This window comes from Hyperoodon ampullatus (assembly GCF_949752795.1).
Source record: "Hyperoodon ampullatus genome assembly, chromosome: 9".
NCBI lineage: Eukaryota > Metazoa > Chordata > Mammalia > Artiodactyla > Ziphiidae > Hyperoodon > Hyperoodon ampullatus.
The window spans coordinates 5,916,014-5,938,075 of NC_136922.1; the positions used below are offsets into that span (position 1 = coordinate 5,916,014).

Sequence of the window (22,062 nt, forward strand, 5' to 3'; positions counted from 1 at the left end):
CCCATTTCTTTTCTGTGTATCTCCTATTATTTAAAAATTTTTTTAAATTAATTTTTATTGGAGTATAGATGATTTACAATGTTATGTTATTTTCTGCTGTACAGCAAAGTGAATCAGTAATACATATATGTATATCCACTATTTTTTAGATTCTTTTCCCCATATAGGTCATTACAGAGTATTGAGTAGAGTTCCCTGTGCTATACAGTAGGTTCTTATGTAGAAAACAAACTTATGGTTACCAAGGGGGAAAGGGGGAGTGGAATGGATAAATTGGGAGATTGGCATTGACATATACACACTACTATATTCCTTTTGTGCTCTGGTCTCTTTGATAATTGCTAGTGGGATAATTCAAGATGGTTGTGGAAGGAAGATGTCTGTTTTAATACTCTCTTCTTACTAATAGCAGGAAGTTCACACATTCTTTTTTGACAGAGGACTTACTACATGAGATATAGCAAGGAAGGACAGTCTTTGTAGGACCTATTGTAATATTTCTTAGCTATCACTTTGGCTCCATTATTCCAACCAGTAAAAAGGCAAATTCTCTCTGTAGCATTTAAAACAATTAAATAGATAACTATGCAGACTTGACACTTTGTACTCAACTGCTGCACTTTACAATAGATGAAACAGGGTGTAATTTGTGCTGTTCTCAATTTGATGTTCCTCAAATGCATGCAAAATGAAATGGATTACCATCTCTCTTTCTTTCTTCTTCTTCTTCTTTTTAAAATAGTTTCCTGCACTATGCAATACTCTTTTGAAAGCCATCTTACAGGCAAATCTAACCTCAAACGGAACAATATTAATTGCATGGCGAGTATTCTTCTCTCAAATTTAGTGAAAACTTGAATATTTTATATTATTTGCCTTTAGAATTTGGGCTATTTCTGTACAATAAAGTGAAGTAGAGGATATAAAAGATTATCTCAACTACTCAATAAAATACTTGCCTCAATTTTTAGAGATCTCATATAGAATTCTCCAAAGTACACTGAGCCGGCAGACATCATCAAACAGTTGGGAACATATACTGCTATTTGACTCTGTAATGAGTTATTGTAGAGGTAGAGAAGGATTACAAGACTTCATTTTTTTTCCTATGAAATTCAGTGTCCACTTGAGAGATTTAGAATTATAAGGTATGCGTTATACAGATTAAAAAAATTCTTTAAAGTATTAAGTCGCATTTAAAAATTCTTCTACTTGTTGAAAAGTGGGTGCTATTTATAGATGCATGGGTCCAGCAGTTCATTTTTTTCTGATGTGGATTTTGGAGGGAAGAGGAAATTCAGTAAATAAATTATTTACTCTGCATGCATTAAGTAAAGATAATTGGGCGTTTTAAAAAATGATACTGCAATTACATTTTATTTCAATATATTTTTCTATTTATTCAATAAATAACTGTCTACCTACTATATGCAAGGCACTGTAATACTGTAATATTGAGGATTCAGTGATGAACGAGAATAAAAGTATATCCATCTAATCATGAAAGTCTACAGAAAAATAAGCACAAAGCATAATTAAAGTGCTTTGGAATTTAGTGGATAGAAGAGGACATTTTTAGTTTGGGAGCTTGTGAAGGTGACATTAGAGTAGTTGGGAAATTTATTCACAATGGAGGTGGAGGATTAATTTCAGGGAGAGGTTATAGAGCCAAAGCAGAATGTGGAAAAGGATAGTCGACACACATGGAAATGTGTGAGGTTGGTGGAAGTAAAATGGCTTAGAAAATTGGAAGCTACAAGGCTGGGCTGTTAAACTTCTCTCAACTTGAAGTTTTCTCATCTATGAAAAGTGTGCACTAGTTTTTCTGATGACTAAATGAGTGAATGTTAAATACCTTTGGCAAGAAGTTTGGCATAAAATAAGTTCTCAGTGCGTTCAGCTCTCAGGTATGTATTGGGAAAAACCCTGAGATACTATTATTTTACAAAGGATTGAAGGAGGGATACGATGAAGAAATTGATGGCATGGACCTGGATGACTGAGGAGATGGTTTGCCAACAAGAAGAGGGAACACAGAGGGTTAGTGCTATGGGCAGGGAAGATTTTAAGTTTAGTTTTATAGATATTTTGAAAAAGAATGCTGGAAAATCAAAAGGGAGTGATATAGAAAATTGTAGTTAAGGCAGAAATGGAGCTCAAATGTAGGAATTATGTATGTAAAGGTGGCAATTGCAGTCATGAGATTTTGACATTTTGGGGTTGTAGGAGCTTAGAGAAACACAGGGTTTCAAAAGGCAGTGGAAAATTGGGAGACGGGAGAGAGCAGAGAGGTAGGAAGTAGCTTTGTTGCATGCGTTGACTGCATACCCTGTCTCTGGAGCTTCTCATCATTCTTCTCTACAAATACCATGCATTCTCACTCTCCTGACTATATCATGCTCAAGTCCTAACCTGCTAATCCTCTGTTACCACTTGACACAGGAAGTCAGGGAGTTACATTGCTAACAAGCAGAGTAAGTATGTTCCTGACATCACAAGTTGGAAAATCCAGAGTATATTCTCATGGAAACAGTGTACCTGTTAGTCCAGTTCTGTTGTATCTATATAACCCGATATACATTGATACAACTTTTTTTGAGCTGCTCAGATATTGTAATATATATTTATTTCCAAGAGAAAGATTTTCAATCAAACTGTAAACTTTCTGAGAGCAATCCATTTTATTTCAGTGATTTTTAGAATTTTTTCTTTTAGAAATTATATTTTGATTCAAGTGATTTAAATGTGGGATATGTGTTCAGGCCACTTTCTTCATTTAGTCTTCCAGCATATTCTTTTATGAGATTATTAGGCTACAAACCCCCCAAATGATGAGAAATTTGAAATTTGGCAATACAGTATTTTCACATTTTCCTAGAAATATTGTAATAGCATTTTTGGTTCCATAACAAAAATGTTTAGAAAATAAGTGTTGTGTATAAATATAATACTGTAACATTTTAATGAATATTTTTGGTAGTCTTTGTTATTTAGAATTAGTAGAGATCTTAAAGTTTTCAGGCCCTTCAGTTCACTTTTCCTTGTCCATCCTTCCCACCTGCTGGTATCTGCCCCATATTCATCTGAATGCCTTTTTTTTCTCCCATCTCACCCTCTTTAGCCTAGTACTGGTGGAGAAATTCACACAGTCATGCTGATTAGTACTGATGAAAACTGGTGACCCCTGGTATAGGGCTTGCCCTTAAATACTCTCCAGTCCTTGTTCTTCTGAAACCTCCAACTTTTCTTTTCAACTACCCTACCTTAATACCTCCTGCTTATCTCTGAACCAATGACTCTACTTTATTACAAAAAAGAAAAAAGATAGAGACCAATAAGTAGAACTGTCTCCAGTTTTTGATCGAGTTGTTGTAGCTATTTTCATTTACTTAAAACCTTTTACGTTTTCCCTTCAATCTCCATGGAAGAAGTAACCTACTTTCCAGCCATGGATTAGGATTCTCCTGTGTTCTGCTTATTTCTTCACTCATCCTTCACCCGATCATGTTTGGAATATAAGAGGGTGAGCAAGAAAAAGCTGAATGAATCTAGGGTCTTCTAAAGGCCCTTGCCCTGTCAGTAAGTTGCATGTTCTCTCCTGAGATTTCTCTGTGATATCTCCTCTCCGTGCCTTTCTCCTTTTGCATGGTACCATGCCTATATCTCTCTGATTAAAAAACAAAAAGGAGCACTAACTCCTTGTTCTCCATTTTTTCCTAGGTTCCACACTTCTCTCCCTGTCCTCACATATAAGATAGAAAATTTCTCTCGCCTTGTTTGATGACTCTCTCTGGATATTCTTACCTTCCCTGAGTTTTGTGATACCATTTTTCTTGGATTCCCTTCTTTCTTGCCACTACTCAGATTCCTGTCTCTTTTTTCAGTGTTATTTTCCAGAGTTCTAGCAGCTGTGTATTTTCCTTCTCCCTTTATAGACTCTCCTTTGGGAGTCATACCCTGATTTACCTTTGTCCTTTGTAACTACCTGATCTTTAAATGCTATGGAAACTTCTGAGAGCTTCAAATCTATGTATGTTCAATTGCCTACTGGGTTTCTATATGTGAATCTTTCAAAAACATCTCTACCTGAGCCAATAAAAATGAACTCATCAATACCCCTCTAAATTGTTCTTCCTCTTATACTTTCTATAACAGAATGTCCTATCACTGTGTAACTGAGGAACTCCGTTGAGTCATCTGCAAATCCCTTCTCCCATTCACTGTTTAAATCTAGCAGTACATGAAATCCTGTCATCCATCTTTCAGTTTTGTTGAGCTGGTTTCTTCTACTTGGTCTCCATTTTGTTTCCCTCTCTACTCTCTCTACTACTGAGCTAGTTTGAACCCTCCTCATTTCTTCCATCTTATCTAGCCCCTCCCTTCTCACTTTTTGTTCTCCCTCTAAGCCACCATCCACTTGGCTATCAGAGAAATTATTTTATCATGTTCATATACCCTTAATATTGTTACTCGCTAACTTCACATTTTCCAATATCTCTCCATTATTTTGAGGATACAATCTAAATGCTTCAGAATGTTATTTAAGACCCTGGGTCTGGCCAACTATTTGCCAGAATTTCTTTCTGACCATTCCTGCCCCCATTCCATACATCTGATGAACAACCTTGGACTCCGGCCATACAGACTACATGTGGTTGCTGACTATGCCATGTTTTAAATTCCCCCTGCCTTCGTTGTTACTTCCTTCCCTTCTCGATTTTCTTAAATTCCACTTGTCCTTCAAATCTCACTTTAAATAGCTACTAGTCGAAAGCCTCCTCTATCCACCTCCCCACACAACTATCTAATAAACTTTAAGTGACTCTTCTGATTCCTGAAGCATGTCCTACTGATGGGATTCAGGATGGGCTAAATATGGTTACATAGCCTATTGAATATTTTAAGCTGAAGGCGTTGAGGAAGTGGCATCTGCAGGAAGGACTTTGTGACCTTCCTCTCATGTGAGCATTGCTCCCCCATACCTGGGAGAAAGGAGCGTCCTTATCTCTGAAGACATGGGGCAGAAAGAGAAATGTGAATGAATGGTTTCTGTTAAGTTTCCCCCAGTTTACTATACTTAGCTCATATTCTTTGTCCCATCATATCTTTCTGTTCTTCATCAAACCTAGCATAAAGACACTCAGGTTTAACCATTTTTTTGGTGGGACAGGTCTTCATTTCCTTACGAAGCCTCCCGTGTCATGTAAAACTTAAATCAATTTGTATGCATTTCACTTATTAGTCTGTCTTTTGTTACAGGTTCTCAGTCAAGAATTTAGAAAGGTAGAAGAAAAGATACTTTTTCCTCCCCTACACCACCTTACTCTTGTTCTCTTCTGCCTCTTTCCTGTCAGACCCAGTTTTAAACCTAACCAGACTGTAAAGCATATATCTTTCATTTCTGCCCTACCAGCTTTAGTATCTTCTCCAGCAGATACTAGTTCTTGTTGAATGGGCTGACAAAGAAAAAACAACAAATTCTTCCTCATGGAGTGCTATGTTCATTTCTTATTATCTGAAAAGACTATATCCTCTGTAACTTTCTCCAAAATATTATAGTGCCTTCTGGAGACATTTAATAAAATAGTGCTTAGTGATTATGCATATGTGGTTGACAATTTACCTAGAAAGACAAAGACTGTTGGAGAATTTGCCCATGTGAATATTTTCCCTTATGTAATTTTTCACTTTTATGATCAATGATATCTTGGCTTATTTCCTAGCCATTATAATCTTCTAATTCCAGGTTTGAAAGGCAGAGTGCTTATGTATTTTAGGAAAACCAGGTAATACCTCATGTCTATAAAAAAGAATCTTTGTTCCTATACTATGTTCTTAACAGCTTGTCAGTGGGGCAGAGAAGACTGGTCGGGCCCTAAATTGCTTTTCAGCCAAAACAGGTTCACACAAGTGAACACTGGCAGTGACAGTACACTCAGGTGTCAAGTTAGAAAGCACATTTTGGATCGGTTTAGCATGAATCAGAATTCAGAAGTTAAGTTTATTTTTTTACATATATAGTCTTTGTTTCTCAGTTTTCCAGCCAGAAACATGTATAACACTTCTTACTATTTGTCAGTGTTGGCAATTATATTTGAGAAGAGATTATTTCTTTTCTCTGGGTTTTGTTCAGTAATTACTTGGAGAAATGAAAGGGTCTCATCTGAATTAGAAAATCATGTCCATGATTTTTTCTCCTACCCATCCCCTACTGTAATTTTTTTGTTCTTAATGTAAAAATGGATCACAATTATACTTACCTAATAGAGTAATATGAATATTAGTTAGTATTTGTAATATTTTTCAAATATATATGCCAGCCTATAAGTAGCACAAAGTATATTAGAATAATGTGGTGTGCATCATTTATTTTAATGTTTCTAGAAATTTCTCTTAACTTTACACCCTTTTCCCATTTATTTTTTGTTTCTTGATAATCATTTTGAAAAATCATATTCATACAGCATGATTCAATAAATATTCTTCCTTATTTTCATTTGTGTGAACAAACCCCTTGCTTTTATCTATTTCATTTACCAACTAGTTTGCTTCACATGTAAATCAAGCCCCTCTGTGTTTTCTTCTAAGGCATTTCATCCTTTTTCATGACTGATTTTCAGTTTTCCTTCTTCCTCTTTTGTTTTTTAGCTCATTACTCTTTTATATGGTCTCCTATATGTACCTCACTTAAATCCCTTTCCCATGTTATACTTTTTCCACATTTAATTTTTAATACTGTTACATTTAAATTTATCAGAAAAAAGGTTGATGACCTTGTAGTACTATTGAAATTTTTGTCTAAGGAGAAGACAAACGTGGTTAAATCCTCATGATCAAAGCACTTATGAAATATAAAGTTCATTTTCAAAACAACACTTTTCTACCGCATTCTTGGAGGGGTAGAAACCAGTGCAGTGAAACCAGTGAACGTGGCCAGGCCTCGGAATAATGAGGACTGGCTCTCTTGAGAGAGGTGATGTAGCCGCCTACCATTTTAGATCCAGAATGTTGGTCATTCAGGATGAGAATGGTTCAGGGTTACTCTTCATCCCTCAATCAATTTCCTAAGGGAAAATGTGCATAAGTGCCTTTTAAATACTAATCATGAAAGCTGTGATTTTCCTCAAAGCAAATTTTTCGGAAATGTTTGAGAGCCACTAACACACTTCTGGAGAACAGGGGGGAAGGGACCAGGGTTGTTGTTCTTCCACAGAGTCCACCCACTGACGGGTTCATTCTCTAACGTGCTTTAAAGAACCCGTGCCTTTAGAGGTTCCTGGTGGGATCAGCAGATATGATTTCTGCTTCTTGACATTTTTTAAACCATGCCCTGTTGTCATTCCATTGAAAAGGCTGACAGGGCTTCCCTGGTGGCGCAGTGGTTGAGAGTCTGCCTGCCGGTGCAGGGGACACGGGTTCGTGCCCCGGTCCCGGAAGATCCCACATGCTGCGGAGTGGCTGGGCCCGTGAGCCATGGACGCTGAGCCTGCGCGTCCGGAGCCTGTGCTCCGCAATGGGCGAGGCCAAAACAGTGAGAGCCCTGCGTACTGCAAAAAAAAAAAAAAAAAGAAAAGGTTGACAGACGGGAGAGAGGGGGCTGAGTTCAGGGTGAATGCTCACTGGACAGAGCCAGCGCTGTGGTGGGGAAACTGGCTTCAGTCCTTGAATTACAGCTTGCTCTCTTATGACAGAAGAGTTACCTTTTAAAAAAAATTTATTGAAGTATAGTTGATTTACAATGTTGTTTTAATTTCTGCTGTACAGTGAAGTGACTCAGTTATACATATATATATATCCTTCTTCATATTCTTTTCCATCATGGTTTATCACAGGACATTGAATATAGTTCCCTGTGCTCTACAGTAGGACCTCGTTGTTTATCCATCTTGTATAGTATAATAGTTTGCATCAGCTCATCCCAAACTTCCAATCCTTCTCTCTCCCCACCTCCACTCCCCCTGGGCAGCCACAAGTCTGTTCTCTATGCCTTTGAGTCTGTTTCTGTATTGTAGATATGTTCCTTTGAGAGTTTATGTTCATTGTCAAATGAACATATCTAAGAGTTACCTTTTAAATGTATAAATTATTTGTATGCTACTGCAGTATACTGAAACTAAATAAATCACAATGTCAATCAAAAAAAAAAAGGAGGGAAAACATTTAGTATTTATAAAATCCAAAGAACAGAATAAATAAGCAATGATAGACACACATACCATATATATGTAGAGACAAGTTCAAATTCAAATACAAATCCTTTCCTATCGTTCTTATTAGTGTTTTCTTATATTTGCATGGACAGAAAAGAACACACCCTTTAGGTCTTTTTACAACATGAGGATGAATAAATGAAATATATGAAGGGATTTCAAATTAAATTTAATTTATTAGAATGGGGAAAATTGTGTGGTATTTCATAATCTCTAATGACAGGAAAAGTAAGAGAGACCATCAGTTTAGAATTTTCTAAAATGTTCTGACATCCATAGCTTGTATTTTAAGATCTCCCTTACGTTAAAGTATATACAATTGTTCCTTGAACAACATGGTTTTAAACTTCATGAGTCTGTTTATAGTAGATTGTTTTTCAGTTAATGTACAGTACTACATGATGCATCATTGGTTTAATCTGTGGATGCCAAACCGCGGATGTGGAGGGCTGACTGTAAAGTTATTTGCAGATTTTCAGCTGCCTGGGGCTTTGCACTCCTAACCCCCCACATTGTTCAAGGCTCACCTTTACATGAAAAGGGTTTGAACTGGAACCTTCAATCATAATTTTAATGCTCAAAACCATTTCCTTAAAACTTAAGCCTTGATCCGGTAATTCCAAATCTAAGAGTCTAGCTAAGGAAATGAAATACTTTTAAGCTTAATGTGTACTGAGATATTTGTTGCAGTGAAATTTTTAGCAGTCAAAGCTGATGACATTCTAGTTTTCTTTTAAAAAAGGATGGTCAAGTATTTTAAGGGATTTAGAGATAAGGGAATATTAAGTGGCCATTAACGTACAGTGTTTATAAAATATCTGTAATGACATGGAAGGGTGTTTATCGTGTGACTGATGGAAAAAATGATATGTGAATTTTACATAATATGTGCTTGACCTTGTGAAAGAATTTTAAAAGACTTGAAGGGAATACATCAAAATGTTAAGTGATTATCCTTGGGTATTGGAATTATAAGAAATTTAAAAATATTTGTCATTTTCTGGCAGTTTTCAAATATTCTACATTTAGCACACCCTTAGTATTATATTACGAAGGCTTGTAAACTAAAGGATAAAGTTTCATTTAGAATATTCGATTCAGTAACTTGTTTTTAATGGAATTTTCATAAAAATTAGGCAAACGTTTACCCTCATTTGTCATTTTTCTCTTTTTGAGTTGCGGATATTTTAGCATCCTAAGAGGTTGACCCCTAAAGGTTCATTGGTTTTGTCTCTTAAAAGTGGGCTGGGGGTGGGTGGGTAGGTATAGTAGGATCTAGGAAGGAGGAGAAAGACTTAAAAGTAATTTAATGAATTATCTGCAGATTATCTGTGCGTATAGAATGTCAGTCTGTGTCCTTACTTCGTGAGAGATCTGATAGAACATTCTTTTCTCTGATTTCTGCAGCATCAAGTCATGGGTGGATAAGATGCAGGAGGACCTTGTCACCCTGGCAAAAACTGCAAGTGGAGTCAATCAGCTTGTTGATGTGAGTAAAGTCTCCCAAAACTTACTAATCATTTCTGTAATTTGCATGTAGTTCTTTCCTCTAAGAAACTATCTTTCTATATTATAAATAGGACAATTTTTCATGTGAATCTGATAGTGAAATTCTGAGAGGGACTTTTTTTTTTTTTTTTTTTTTTTTTGCGGTACGCGGGCCTCTCACTGTTGTGGCCTCTCCCTGTTGCGGAGCACAGGCTCTGGATGCGCAGGCTCAGCGGCCACGGCTCACGGGCCCAGCCGCTCCGTGACATGTGGGATCTTCCTGAACCGGGACATGAACCCGTGTCCCCTGCATCGGCAGGCGGACTCTCAACCACTGTGCCACCAGGGAAGCCGTGAGAGGGACTTCTGATGCTGCTAGTTATTGCCATCCCTAATAATTAGTGAGGTGTTCTCACCACACTTTACAGTTTATATACAGCCTTCCCTTACATGAGTTCATATGATGTATAGTCATCCCTAAAATTCAAATTGGGGTGTCCTGTTTCCTCCAGTCTTCAGGGGATATTAGGATCTTTTGTATAGTGGCGACTTTAAGTCCTGTGAGGGATTCTTTTGAATATCCTCAATGGGAACATATCTTCATTCTTTGAGGGTAGATTTTATTTTCAAAAGTGGTTTACAATGTTTATAGCCATGCCTAGAGGCTAGAGTGAACCACTGAGATGGGTCGTACAGACTTTTGTGGAAGGAAAGGAGACAGTATAAAAGGTTGTTTTTCTTATGATTTATGAAATGATTATGAATGTCATTCTAAAATGATTTTTGATAATAATAGCAACATGTAAATGTTTGTGTAGCATCTTAAATATATCGTTTTCCTTGGGTAAGAGCACGTACATGTATAGCTTCCATAAGATTTATTAAATTTTAAACATCATTTCTTTAGAGTCTCACTGTTTTCATTTCAATGTAAGTAATCTGACAATTTGAAAGTACCTTCATCTTGTGTTCTTAGTGATGCAGTGAGGTGTTTTGTTTTCCAAAAATGTGGTGGATCAATGAGATGAAATGGTATAAAAGTGGTTTCATGTATGATCTGTGAATATTTATTATATGAATATTTATATGTGAATATTCCTCTCTGGGAGAAACTAGAATGAATGGTTACCCTGTGTATTAATAGGAATTCATAAAGAAACCTTACTAAGCATATACTTCAAAATATTATTCCAGAATCTCTTCATAACACATGTGTAGGTTTCAAACCGAGTATATGTTGAGTAAATTTCAATACTTATGAGATGACATAAGGAGTATATTTTGAAATGAAAAGTGTCCTTTGTGAATAACAATGATCGAATTAATTCTAATGAACAGTTATTGAGCACACAGCGTGTCCCAGGCACTGTGCAGGCTACCAGGGGTGGACAGAGACACAGTTCCTCTCCTCAGAGAACTGACATGCTAGTAATCAAAATCTCCATTTCTGAAGGTGCAAAGATGCCTGAAGGCTACTGTTAGCTGATGTTTGGGATCTGCAATGATTCACTGTGGGAAAATAAATTAGACTATGGAAGTGTGTACGGTAATAAGTAAACCTCTATGAAAGTGATGGCATTTGTGGAATGAGAAAAAAAAGAAAAGAGAATTGACAGATTCTGGTTAAAAGTTATGTAACTGTTTTTATTGACAGATTGAAATTAAAAGTAAACTGCTTTTGGGAGCTCTTCTTTACTCCTCAGGGTTTTATCAGCCTCAAAAACCACTTTCTTGGCTGACCTTTTTTTACTTTTGGTGTTAATATGTGAACCCTCTCTTGCCAAATCTGCTTTTTTCAATGAATCCTTAAGAAAAAAAAAGAAGTCTCACCTGATGTCCATTATGCTTTATGAGTTGTAGATGACTAAGGAGAGCATAAATATTGATGAATGAGTACATGGCCTTGTCTAAATTAGGATAACAATATAGAATGGACAGGATGGAAGAAAATCCCCACAGTGCTGCTTTTGTGAGGCATTGTACCTCATTACAGTGATAGAAAAAATACAAATAAAAGAATTATATGTACGTAACAAGGGAGGGAAAGAGGAATTTACTGTTGGAAGAAGAATTTAAGTATTAGGGGACAAGAAGATAGGTAAATGTGTCCATATGCCTCTTTCCTTTTGCCCAGAGAGAAGGTGGTCCATGATGGGGGCAAAAGAGGTGCACTTCTTTTTTTTTAATTAAAAAAAATTTTTTGGCTGCATTGGGTCTTCATTGCTGTGCAGGCTTTCTCTAGCTGTGGTGAGTGGGGGCTACTCTTCGTTGTGGTGTGTGGGCTTCTCATTGCGGTGGCTTCTCTTGTTGCAGAGCATGGGCTCTAGGCACACGGGCTTCAGTAGTTGCAGCACGTGAGCTCAGTAGTTGCGGCACGCGGGCCATAGAGCGCACGGGTTTCAGTAGTTGCAGCGTGTGGGTCTAGTAGTTGTGGAGCGCAGGCTCAGTAGTTGTGGTGCACGGGCCTAGTTCCTCCACAGCATGTGGGATCTTCCTGGAGCAGGGATCGAACCCATGTCCCCTACATTGGCAGGAGAATTCTTAACCACCACACCACCAGGGAAGTCCCAGAGGTGCATTTCTTTTTGGCCACAGGAACTTAAAGCACAGACTAGCTGAAGGATGCTAGAGTTGAGAGTGAGCTTTGTGTTGAGACTAAGGGTGTTAGATGCATGGTGAGGATCAAAAGTTCAAAAAATAGAGGAATTTAGCAGGTTTGGGGTTGAAATTCAATATTTAAAAAATGATGATTCCCAAATTATTGAATTTAGTTTTTACTGGCATCACAGGGCACATCTTGCTTTTTACCTGTGGGCTCAGCTGCAATGAGGGAACATAGCTAAAATAGGACATCTTTGCAATTTTATGAAAATTACTTTGGGCATCATAAAATATTAGCCCAGGGAAGTCTGATAAATAGTATTGAATAAAAGCAGTACTTTAATTTTAAAAATTAGAGATTTTGCCCAGGTACCTGACTAACTTCTGTTAAAGATCAGGAATGAATAGGCTTATGTAGTATTATTAGCCCTGATACATTCAAGTTTTAAGATATCTTTTATTGGATTTTTCCATTTCTAATCATGTATTGGGAGAATACACGTCCTTCATATGATCATATGATCATATGATCATCCACAAAGTAGATTAAATAATTGAGGAAAGAGGGGCTTCTCTGGTGGCACAGTGGTTAAGAATCTGCCTGACGATGTAGGGGACACGGGTTTGAGCCCTGGTCCAGGAAGATCCCACATGCCGCGGGGCAGCTAAGCCTGAGCCTGAGCTCTAGAGCCCACGAGCCACAACTACTTAGTCTGCGTGCCACAACTACTGAAGCCCCCACGCCTAGAGCCCATGCTCTGCAACGAGAGGCCACCGCAATGAGAAACCTGTGCACCGCAACGAAGAGTAGCCCCCACTCACCCCAACTAAAGAAAGCCTGCTTGCAACAACGAAGACCCAAGGAGGCCAAAAATAAACAAACAAACAAACAAATAAATAAATTTATTTAAAAAATTGAAAGAAAAAATAAAATTAGGAGAAAGAGATAATGCATTATACTTTTTCTTAGTATAGTACTTAATATATTAGAACCTGTTAAATACAACTGAGGACTACTTTTTTTTTTTTCCAAATTAGTTCAAGTGTTCAAGCACTGTCCTAAGCCCTTTACATCCATTATCTTATTAATCCTCAGGACAACCTTGTGAAGTGAATATCATCATGTTTAATATGCAGGAAGAAATTATTTGCAAGGTTAAATTTTTCTCCTAGGGTATACAACTACTAAATGGGGTATAACTCCAACAATGAAAAGAGTCTTGTTATGCTTTAGAATATATGTTAATATTTTACCTTTTTATATTACCACTTGTATTTTGAGAAGGTGAGCAGATCTTCGGTTAGGTACAAGCCATCATGCAAAGGGAGAGAGACTAGAAGAGCAGGTACACAGTCCCTGTAAGGGTAAGACACCTTGCACCCATTCTAGTGGTCAGAACTTATTCTCATGGCCACATCTTAACTGGAAAGGAGTCAGAGAAATGGAGTCTTTAGCTGGGTAATGATACGCCTACTCTCTCACAGTGGAAGAGGGCAGAAGAAAGAGTGGAGGATAACTAGTCTTCCACTGATAGGTACTATTTTTTGAAGAGCTATATCTAAAAATGTGTTAGAGACACGTTAATAGAACATGCAAGGTATATATGTATATTTAAACATAATCAAGAATGAAATCATAGATCAAGAAAAAAAAAGACCCCCAGATTATGAAACATATATGTATTTTTAAACAATTTGAAATATAGAAATTTTTGGAGACATTGTATTACATTTGTTTACATTTTATTGAATAAATTTGACATCATGTAAATTTAAGTTGCACATCATGTAACTTTGATACATTTATATTTTTTAATATGGTGGCCATGGTAATGATATTTAACATATTACATACTTATAGTACAATATTATTGTCTGTGTTCAGTAAACCATACATTAAATCTGTGTCACTATTTTAGTATTTGTTACAACAAGTTTGTACCCTTAAATGCTGTTAGTTTTATCCCACTGCCCCCTCTCCCCTGGTAACCTCTTCTTTACTCTGTTGTTGTTTTTTTTTTTTTTTTTACACGTTTGATTTTTTTAGATTCCACACATAAGTGATATTGTACAGTACTTTTCTTTCTCTGTCTGGCTTATCTTACTTAACGTAGTGTGCTCAAGGTCCATCCATGTTGTTGAAAATGGCAGAATATTCTTCTTTCTCATCGTTGAATAATATTTTATTATATATATACTACATCTTTTTATTCATTCATCCACTGATGGGGATTTGGGTTGTTTTCATTTCTTGGCTATTGTGAATAGTGCTGCAAATAAACATGAAGGTGCATATGTCTCATCAGACTCCTGTTTTGTTTCCTTTGGGTATATCCCCAGAAGCAGAATTGCTGGATCATATGGTAGGTTTATTTTTACGTTTTTGAGGAACCTCCATATTGTTTTCCATAGTTTTTGGACTAATTTACTTCCCACCAATACTGTGTAAGGATTACTTTTTCACCAGTACCTGCCAGCACTTGTTGTCTCTTGTCTACTTGATGATAGCCATTCTAACAGGTGTGAGGTGATAGCTTGTTGTGATTTTTATTTGCATTTCCCTGATGATTGGTAAGGTTGAGCATCTTATCATGTGCCTGTTGCTCATTTTGATGACCTCTTTGGAAAAAATTTCTATTCTGCCCTTTTCTTCCATTGGATTATTTTTGTTATCGTTGTTATTAGGTTGTGTTAATATGCAAAATATATTTAAAAACTAACCCCTTTCTGATATTTAGTTTGCCAAATTTTCTCCCATTCTGTAGGCTACATTTTCATTTTAATTGCTTTTTTTTCCTTTGGTTTCTATGCAGAAGCTTTTGAATTTGATGTAGTCCCATTTGATGATTTTTGCTTTTGTTGTTTGTGCTTTTGGCATTGTGCCCAAAGAATCATTGCCAAGACCAATATCAGTGAGCCTCTTGCCTATGTTTTCTAGGATATTTATGGTATCAGATCTTAGTTTAAGTCTTTGTTCCATTTTGAGTTAATTTTTGTGAATGGTGTGAGATAGAGGTCCAGTTTCACTGTCCTGCATGTGTTTTTTCAGTTTTCCCAGCATCATTGATTGAAGAGACTAACCTTTCCTCCTTGGGTGTTCTTGGCTCTCTTGTTGAATATTAGTTGATCATATGTACTGGGATTTAATTCTGGGCTGTCTATTCTGTTACAGTGGTCTATGTGTTTATTTTTGTGCCAATACCATACTGTTTTTCATTACCATGGCTTTGTAGTATAGTTTGAAAGCAGCAAGTGTGATACTTCCAGTTTTGTTCTTTGTTCTCAGGATTGATTTGGCTATTTGGGGTCTTTTGTTCCAAATACATTTTAGGATTATTTCTTCTACTTCTGTAAAGAATGTGTTTGGTATTTTGATGGCAATTGTGTTGAATCTAAAGATGGCTTTGGTTAGTATGGCCATTTCAACAATATTAATTCTCCCATTCCATGAACACAGGATGTTTTTCCCATTTGCTTATGTCTTCTCCAATTTCTTTCAGTAAAGTGAAGGAATTTTATTACTTTTAGACACACACACACAAACACAAACTTTTTTAGCTATTGTGCTGGCAAGTGAAGAGGATGATAATCATATGTTAATAAATAGATGACATTTTAGAAATTAAAGTGGTCTTAATATTCTTGGAAACAAGGTTAAGTTCATAAAACATTCACTAGCAACCATTTTTTCATTTAATACATTAATAAATTATTTCATGATAAAGTTATACCAAAATTTCAACCAGTATCTAAATGAGCAGGTATTCTAAATTAATGGTTTCTATAACAATAAGAATTTGCTTTATGCAAAAGGTTTCTAAAAATAAATTGATGAATAGAAACTGCTCTTTATTTTTTCTATAAAATGCCTTGCTGAATCTGCAAAAAGTTATATTAAAAGGAAATAGAACTTTGCAGATATGTCAGAAATCCTCAGCTGCTGCACTTGATTGACTCTGCCCTGGGGAAAGCAAACCACAACGGTGGAAGCAAATTACAATCATCCCAGAGGTTAGTTGTCTCCTTTGTGTGCTATTTTATTCACACTTCCGCCTTTCCCTTTAGGAATCCAAGACTTTCTTGTAGACTCCTTTTTATTACAAAAGGAAGGGATTGATAGTTATCATTTCCACTTGGTTATTTAAGTCTTTGGTAACTCTTTGAGCCCTGGAGCAGAACATATTTGGTATTAGGAAGCAGATGTGAAGACCGTATTTTGGGAAGATGTAGAGTTTCTCCTCATTCCAAATAGGTCTCTTATTCCTGGCAGGGGACAGGTGGGGACAGGGGACTAGCAGAACCTGCACTGAGGTGAGGCACATGATGCACTGAAGGTGAAGAATTTAAGGAGGTGCACTTGTTCTGAGGGTCATAAACTTGCACGATCCTTAGAGTGCGTTAGGGGCTCCTAAAATTTTGTGCACTCGCTACCTCACTTGCCTCACCCTCGTCCTAGCCCTGAGGCCCAGGGACAGGAAAGGCCTAACTTGCTCTGTATCTTCTGCTCCCCGTGGCTGAATGCAGAGACATTTGCAGCCTTTGGACATCACACAAATTACAGGCTACATTTTCTTTCCTGTGCCTTTCCCCCCAATGTATAATGTCAGGTCTTTCTTACAGCTTTGTTTGATGTTTTGTAAGTCTCCCAGACTCCTCTTATGTCCCTGTAAGGTACAATGGCTGTTCTTCCAGTGTTAACAATATATGCATTTTGAAATCTCATCCACATTATCTGACATGGCTCCATACATCCCCTTCTATTTCAGTTTTAATGTGTTGTGTCTTCTTATAATGAAGAATATTAGGTAAATCCAAACTTTTTGTTAACAGAGAATATTGTATCCCTCTTGTTATCTAAGAGAGTTGAAATGATGCTTGTCACCTTGTTATTATAAGACTTTCATCTATTTTATTTTAGTTTTTTAAAAATTTTTAAATTTAATTTTATTTTTTTATACAGCAGGTTCTTATTAGTCATCAATTTTATACACGTCAGAGTATACATGTCAATCCCAATTGCCCAATTCATCACACCACCATCCCAACCCCCCCGCGGCTTTCCCCCGTTGGTGTCCATATGTTTGTTCTCTACATCTGTTTCTCAACTTCTGCCCTGCAAACCGGTTCATCTGTACCATTTTTCTAGGTTCAACATACATGAGTTAATATACGATATTTGTTTTTCTCTTTCTGACTTACTTCACTCTGTATGACAGTCTCTAGATCCATCCACGTCTCAACAAATGACTCAATTTCATTCCTTTTTATGGCTGGGTAATATTCCACTGTATATATGTACCACAACTTCTTTATCCATTCATCTGTCGATGGGCATTTAGGTTGCTTCCATGACCTGGCTATTGTAAATAGTGCTGCAATGAACATAGGGGTGCATGAATCTTTTTGAATTATGGTTTTATCTGGGTATATGCCCAGTAGTGGGATTGCTGGGTCATATGGTAATTCTATTTTTAGTTTTTTTAGGAACCTTCGTACTGTTCTCCATAGTGGCTGTATCAATTTACATTCCCATCAACAGTGCAAGAGGGTTCCCTTTTCTCCACAGCCTCTCCAGCATTTGTTGTTTGTAGATTTTCTAGTGATGCCCATTCTAAGTGGTGTGAGGTGATACCTCATTGTAGTTTTGATTTGCATTTCCCTAATATTAGTGCTGTTGAGCAGCTTTTCATGTGCTTCTTGGCCATCTGTACGTCTTCTTTGGAGAAATGTCTATTTAGGTCTTCTGCCCATTTTTGGATTGGATTTTTTGTTTCTTTAATATTGAGCTGCATGAGCTGTTTATATATTTTGGAGATTAATCCCTTGTCCGTTGATTCACTGGCAAATATTTTCTCCCATTCTAAGGGTTGTCTTTTCATTCTGTTTATGGTTTCCTTTGCTGTGCAAAAGCTTTTAAGTTTCATGAGGTACCATTTGTTTATTTTATTTTTTTATTTCCATTACTCTAGGAGGTGGATCAAAAAAGATCTTGCTGTGATTTATGTCAAAGAGTGTTCTTCCTAGGTTTTCCTCTAACAGTTTATAGTGTCTGGTCTTCCATTTAGGTCTCTAATCCATTTTGAGTTTATTTTTGTGTATGGTGTTAGGGAGTGTTCTAATTTCATTCTTTTACATGTAGCTGTCCAGTTTCCCCACAACCACTTATTGAAGAGACTGTCTTTTCTCCATTATATATGTTTGCCTCCTTTGTCATAGATTAGTTTACCATAGGTGCGTGGGTTTATCTCTGGGCTTTCTATCTTGTTCCATTGATCTATGTTTCTGTTTTTGTGCCAGTACCATAGTGTTTTGATTACTGTAGCTTTTCATTATAGTCTGAAGTCAGGGAGTCTGATTTCTCCAGCTCCGTTTTTTTCCCTTAAGACGGCTTTGGCTATTCTGGGTCTTTTGTGTCTCCATACAAATTTTAAGATGATTTGTTCTAGTTCCATAAAAAATGCAATTGGTAATTTGATAGGGATTGCATTGAAACTGTAGATTGCTTTGGGTAGTATAATCATTTTCACAATGTTGATTCTTCTAATTCAAGAACATGGTATATCTCTCCATCTGTTGGTATCGTCTTTAATTTCTTTCATCAGTGTCTTATAGTTTTCTGCATACAGGTCTTTTGTCTCCCTAGGTAGGTTTATTCCTAGGTATTTTATTCTTTTTGTTGCAGTGGTAAATGAGAGTGTTTCCATAATTTCTCTTTCAGATTTTTCATCATTAGTGTATAGGAATGCAAGAGATTTCTGTGCATTAATTTTGTATCCTGCAACTTTACCAAATTCATTGATTAACTCTAGTAGTTTTCTGGTGGCATTTTTAGGATTCTCTATGTATAGTATCATGTCATCTGCAAACAGTGACAGTTTTACTTCTTCTTTTCCAATTTGTTTTCCTTTTACTTCTCTGATTGCCATGACTAGGACGTCCAAAACTATCTTGAATAACCGTGGAGAGAGTGGACATCCTTGTCTTGTTCCTGATCTTAGAGGAAATGCTTTCAGTTTTTCACCATTGAGAATGATGTTTGCTGTGGGTTTGTCATTTATGGCCTTTATTATGTTGAGGTAGGTTCCCTATGCCCACTTTCTGGAGAGTTTTTATCATAAATGGGTGGTGAATTTTGTCAAAAGCTTTTTCTGCATCTATTGAGATGATCATATAGTTTTTATTCTTCAGTTTGTTAATATGGTGTATTACATTGATTGATTTACGTATATTGAAGAATCCTTGCATCCCTGGGATAAATCCCACTTGATCATGGTGTATATCCTTTAAATATGTTTTTGGATTCTGTTTGCTAGTATTTTGTGAGGATTTTTGCATCTATATTCATCAATGATATTGGTCTGTAATTTTCTTTTTTTGTAATATCTTTGTCTGGTTTTGCTATCAGGGTGATGGCGGCCTCATAGAATGAGTTTGGGAGTGTTCCTTTCTCTGCAGTTTTTTGGAAGAGTTTGAGAAGGATGGTTGTTAGCTTTTCTCTAAATGTTTAATAGAATTCACCTGTGAAGCCATTTGGTCCTGGGCTTTTGTTTGTTGGAAGATTTAAAATCACAGTTTCAATTTCATTACTTGTGATTGGTTTGTTCATATTTTCTATTTATTCCTGGTTCAGTCTTGGAAGGTTATACCTTTCTAAGAATTTGTTCATTTCTTCCAGGTTGTCCATTTTATTAGCATAGAGTTGCTTGTAGTAGTCTCTTAGGATCCTTTTTATTTCTGTGGTGTCTGTTGTAACTTCTCCTTTTTCATTTCTAATTTTATAGATTTGAGTCCTCTCCCTCTTTTTCTTGATGAGTCTGGCTAATGGTTTATCAATTTTTTTTATCTTCTCAAAGAACCAGCTTTTAGCTTTATTGATCTTTGCTATTGTTTTCTTTGTTTCTATTTCATTTATTTCTGCTCTGATCTTTATGATTTCTTTCCTTCTGATAAGTTTGGGTTTTGTTTGTTCTTTCTCTAGTTCCTTCAGGTGTAAGGTTAGATTGTTTATTTGAGATTTTTCTTGTTTCTTGAGGTAGGCTTGTATAGCTATAAACTTCTCTCTTAGAATGGCTTTTGTTGCATCCCATAGGTTTTGGATCATCTTGTTTTCATTGTCATTTGTCTCTAGGTATTTTTTGATTTTCCCTTTGATTTCTTCAGGGATCTCTTTGTTATTTAGTAATGTATTGTTTACCTTCCATGTGTTTGTGTTTTTTACGTTTTTTTCCCCTGTAATTGATTTCTAATCTCATAGCGCTGTGGTCTGAAAAGATTCTTGTATGATTTCAATTTTCTTAAATTTACTGAGGCTTGATTTGTAACCCAGGATGTGATCTGACCTGGAGAATGTTTCATGCGCACTTGAGAAAAAAGTGTAATCTGCTGTTTTTTTATGGGATATCCTATAAATACCAATTAAATCTATCTGGTCTATTGTGACATTTAAAGCTTCTGTTTCCTTATTTATTTTCATTTTGGATGATCTGTCCATTGGTGCAAGTGAGGTGTTGAAGTTGCCCACTATTATTGTGTTACTGTCGATTTCCTCTTTTAGGGATGTTAACAGTTGCCTTATGTATTGAGGTGCTCCTGTGTTGGGTGCATATATATTTATAATTGTTATATCTTCTTCTTGGATTGATCCCTTGATTATTATGTAGTGTCCTTCCTTGTCTCTTGTAACATTCTTTATTTTAAAGTCTATTTTATTTGATATGAGTATAGCTACTCCAGCTTTCTTTTGATTTTCATTTGCATGGAATATCTTCTTCCATCCCTTTACTTTCATTCTGTATGTGTCCCTAGGTCTGAAATGGGTCTCTTGTAGAAAGCATATATATGGGTCTTGTTTTTGTATCCATTCAGCAAGCCTGTGTCTTTTGGTTGGAGCATTTAATCCATTCACATTTAAGGTAATTATTGATACGTATGTTCCTAGGACCATTTTCTTTATTGTTACGGGTTTGTTTTTGTAGGTCCTTTTCTTCTCTTGTGTTTCGCACTGAGAGAAGTTCCTTTAGCATTTGTTGTAGAGCTGGTTTTGTGGTGCTGAATTCTCTTAGCTTTTGCTTTTCTGTAAAGCTTTTGATTTCTCCATCGAATCTGAATGAGATCCTTGCCAAGTAGAGTAATCATGCTTTTAGGTTCTTTCCTTTCATCACTTTAACTATATCATTGCACTCCCTTCTGGCTTGTAGAGTTTCTGCTGAAAAATCAGCTGTTAACCTATGGGAGTTCCCTTGTATATTATTTGTCATTTTTCTGTTCCTGCTTTCAATAATTTTCTTTGTCTTTAATTTTTGCCAATTTGATTACTATGTGTCTCAGCATGTTTTTCCTTGTGTTTATCCTGTATGGGACTTGCTGTGCTTCCTGGACTTGGGTAGCTATTTCATTTCCAATGTTAAGGAAGTTTTCAACTATAATGTCTTCAAATATTTTCTCTGGTCCTTTCTCTCTCTCTTCTCCTTCTTGGACCCCTATAATGAGAATGTTGTTGTGTTTAATGTTGTCCCAGAGGTCTCTTAGGCTGTCTTCTTTTCTTTTCATTCTTTTTTTCTGTATTCTGTTCCACAGCAGTGAATTCCACCATTCTGTCTTCCAGGTCACTTATCTGTTTTTCTGCCTCAGGTATTCTGCTATTGATTCCTTCTAGTGGCCTTTTCATTTCAGTTATTGTATTGTTCATCTGTTTGTTTGTTCTTTAATTCTTCTAGGTCTTTGTTAATCATTTCTTGCATCTTCTCGATCTTTGCCTCCATTG

At 36.4% G+C, this 22,062-nt stretch overlaps 1 protein-coding gene across 6 annotated transcripts in view; it reads left to right on the forward strand.

Moving 5' to 3' along the window:
* CACNA2D1 (calcium voltage-gated channel auxiliary subunit alpha2delta 1) overlaps positions 1–22,062 on the forward strand; it is a gene marked incomplete at both ends in the record, with an annotated part of 496,553 nt that overhangs the window by 79,043 nt on the left and 395,448 nt on the right. For all 6 annotated transcript variants that reach the window (XM_079711931.1, XM_079711932.1, XM_079711933.1 and 3 more), the window contains one exon: positions 9,618–9,699. In XM_079711931.1, coding sequence (XP_079568057.1) covers positions 9,618–9,699 — 82 coding nt within the window. The remainder of the gene's footprint in view (positions 1–9,617; positions 9,700–22,062) is intronic.